At 46.7% G+C, this 3,435-nt stretch overlaps 1 protein-coding gene across 4 annotated transcripts in view; it reads left to right on the forward strand.

Annotated features, from left to right (window-relative positions):
• Kif26b (kinesin family member 26B) overlaps positions 1-3,435 on the forward strand; it is a 403,835-nt gene that overhangs the window by 265,064 nt on the left and 135,336 nt on the right. The window contains exon 1 of one of the 4 annotated variants that reach the window (XM_029538480.1): positions 307-498. The exons of the other annotated variants lie outside the window; for them this stretch is intronic. Within the exon in view, the coding sequence (XP_029394340.1) occupies positions 479-498 (20 nt within the window). The 5' untranslated portion in view covers positions 307-478. Of the gene's footprint in view, positions 1-306; positions 499-3,435 lie in introns of those variants that run through there. 4 annotated transcript variants of the gene reach the window in all.

Here is a 3,435-nt window from a genome sequence, read left to right on the forward strand (position 1 = left end):
CCCAGCCCCTCCCTGCCTGCCTGCCTGCCTGCCTCTGCCCCTCCCTCGCTGGCTCTCTGAGATAGCAGCAGACCGAGAGAGAGGCTGGTACAGCGTGCTCTGGGGAAAGAGTGAGCTTGCTTGCAGGGACTGGCAGCATTTCAGCTCTTGCATCCCATCCATGCAGTGTTCTTGGAGGGCAATGCAATGTTGGAGCAGGGAGTGACCTGCACCAGGAGGGTAGCTGGGAGCTCAGAGAGGCCAGGATCTTGGCTTAGCCAGAGGCTGGAATCACAAGAATGCTGTAGCAGGGTCTGCTGTGAAAGTTCCCAGACCCCCATGGATTTTAGAATTTCCCAGCTTCTTCTGCACCTCAGCACACTCTCACTTCCTCCCGAGATGGCCCCAGATCTGCAGGAGACACTTGAGAGCAGCTATTTATTAGCAGTCGCGAAGAGACGGATTCTGCGCTCGGTTCTTTAGCCATGATTTATCAGTGATGATGGATTGGCCAGCGGTGTGAGTAATGCACTTGTGTATATTCCTCTAGTTACATGCTCTGTCTTATGTGCTTTGCTTTTTTAATTCTAACTTTCTCAGCGAATTTCCTTTGAGAAGAATGAAACCCAAATGTGCAAAAAGTATGGCTAAGAAGTTAGGCGGATTCAGGTTACTGTGTGCTTTCTCCTTATGTAATAGACATTCTGAATACCTAACAGCCCTATGGCAGACACACAAACTACTGGCACAGAATCTGCAAACGTGCTCCGGAGGATGAGAATAAAATAGGAAGGAAGCAAATCAGGATTTTGCACTGATAGTCATCCCTGTAAGGAGACTTATTCAGAGTTGTGAAAATCTTTGACATCGACACCTTTTAGAATCAAAGATGGAATTGAAATCCATTCTCTTCGCAGGGTCATGAAAATGAAGTTAGCCTATGGCTTTCAGAGCAGATTCTTTCTAGCTACATAGATGCAAGATTGATTTTTTTTTTATTTTTAAAACTAAGGTTCAGAGTTGACTGAATCTCTATGGGCTTTAGCTCTGCCTGAGACAGACCCCTCCCTGTTTTAGCAGACAGGGTCTGGGCTGCAGGACACTGGTGAGGTAAGAGCCAGCCGTGTGAGAGCTCGTCCATCTTTCTGTATGTGCTAGAATTTGATTCAAGTACCTCAGTTACCAAGAAACATGAAACCCCAAATCAGTTTGCTGTCACAGGGACAAAAAGATCTAAAAAGTTAAAGATAGGATTTGCATTTTTCTCACACATAAAGCAAGGTCAATTCTGTGTAGGAAGAGCCACTTAAGCTTTCGAGATTCACACATAGTCTTTTATTGGAGATTTTTTTTTGCCATCATAAATCACTTGAGCGTGGATGCTTTCAGTAGAGGATTTTTTGGTTTTGCTTTTTGGTTTTACAGACAGTTGTAACTGCCCCCTGTAAAGTCCCTTTGGTAGCAGTAACTATTTCTGCCCACTTGAAACTGGCTTTTCTAAGAGGGCTGTCATGACTTCTCTGCCGTTTCGGATACAACCCCAGGCAGAGCTACTCCCCCTCCACCTGCCTGCCCTCCCTGATTGTCTCCTACCCCCACGCTTCCCTCCGAATCTTGGACCATCATGAAATCCTCTTCTCTAGATGCTCTGGGAGCACACCCAGCCCGGCCCTGGACAGAGAATATTGTAAAAAAAAGCCACCCGCAGCTCTGCCAATCAAGGCCTGAGGGAGCTCAGTTGATTCCTGAATATTGAATCAGTTCTGTGAGCAGCAGAATGAGAGCAGACCTGACCCAAAGTGGTGCTAACTTTATTAATCGGCACGTAACGTTATCATGAGTCTCCAAGCTCCCGAGGGGATCAGCCGAAAGCCAAACTGAATCCCTGGACTGGTCTATGATTCTTGCCAGTCAAATCTACCTAGGACCACGCCTTTTAAAATATGTCCTTTGTTATCAAGGGGGAATCTGAGACAGAAAACACATGTTGGCAGCATCACGTGAGCGCCTCGGTGCATGAAGTGGTTGATCGCAAGGGGAAAGGCTTTGAGCTTTCAGAGCTGTTTTGTTTGGGTTTCTGGTTTATATGAACTCTGGTAGACTCGAGCATCTGGAAGAGGTTTGAGAGGGGGAGGGGAAGAACCTGGAGCAAGGCATGCAGGGAAAGGGAACATCATTAAACATTTAAAAGAAAAAGTCAGAGTCAGACTTGAGAGATTTTTCTTACCCACACTCGAGTCACTGCGCTCGTTTTGTGTCCCCATAAAGGCAGGTATCAATTGCAAACTTCCTGATGACTGGGGAGGAATTAATTTCTTAACACTTTTGGATTTGGGGGCGAAAGAATTTGCTTTTTCCAGAAAATAGAAAGGACAGTAAGGAGCAACCTTCCACATGCCTCCTCATCTTAAAAAGAGCATGCATCCTTGTCAGCATTTCCTCTCTGGTCCATGCCTCTTGGTGCCTCAGAAGTGTTCTCCCTGGACCCTCTCTGTCCTATTAAGGGAGAAAGGCGAGCAGCCAAGGACAGGGTTTTGTGGAGGGTAGAGGGTAGCTTTAGTGGTGAATGAGGGAAAAGGCCAGATATGCTGATATCTGCAGGCAGTCTTTGAGAGGCCGGTGATTGGCAGCAGGAAAACTGCTGAGCAATAAAAAAATAAAATAAAATAAAAAGAAAGAAAAAGAAAAGAAAGGAATCAAGGTGAGGGAGAAGGAGAAAGAGGAAGAGGCTAGATGTTCCTGAGGCTCCTCAAGTATAGTTTTATGAAGAGCTGAGAAGGTCTACACTGGCCGTACCAGAAGGTTAGAAATCTTACAATTACCAGAACCTCACAGGTGGGACAAAGCTTACATTGGGGTCCAAAGTTCTGCCGGGAAAGCTTACTTAAGATGCACTGTCGGCTCTCTCCATTTGCTGTGTGAGTACTTTTGTCTGTCCTGGTGTCCTCCTAGGCGACAGCTTCCATTCTGTGAAGAAGGGTTCTCAGAAAGCATGGCCTCAGAGTTTCATCTCTGAAGGTCAGGGTGTCCATGGAGACCTCCTTGTTTCTCTTACGACACACACCCGATCTGCGTTCTAATTCTTGTTCTGTCTCAGCTGATCCTGATCCTCCTTATTTGTGCAGCCCCTAGTACTTTTCCTCCTCATGAGATCTGTCTCTCTTCCATACCACCCGCCCTGCAGAGAACCCCAAGACCCTGGTAGGTCTGGCTGCAGAGCCCATCCAGGTAGGGAGTACCCCTATTTTTAACCTCACTTTCTGTCTTAGTCAGGGTTTCTATTCCCGCACAAACATCATGACCAAGAATCAAGTTGGGGAGGAAAGGGTTTATTCGGCTTACATTTCCATACTGCTGTTCATCACCAAAGGATGCAGGACTGGAACTCAAGCAGGTCAGAAAGCAGGAGCTGATGCAGAAGTCATGGAGGGATGTTCTTTACTGGCTTGCTTCCCC

Source organism: Mus pahari, chromosome 5, assembly GCF_900095145.1.
Source record: "Mus pahari chromosome 5, PAHARI_EIJ_v1.1, whole genome shotgun sequence".
In the NCBI taxonomy this organism is placed as follows: Eukaryota; Metazoa; Chordata; class Mammalia; order Rodentia; family Muridae; genus Mus; species Mus pahari.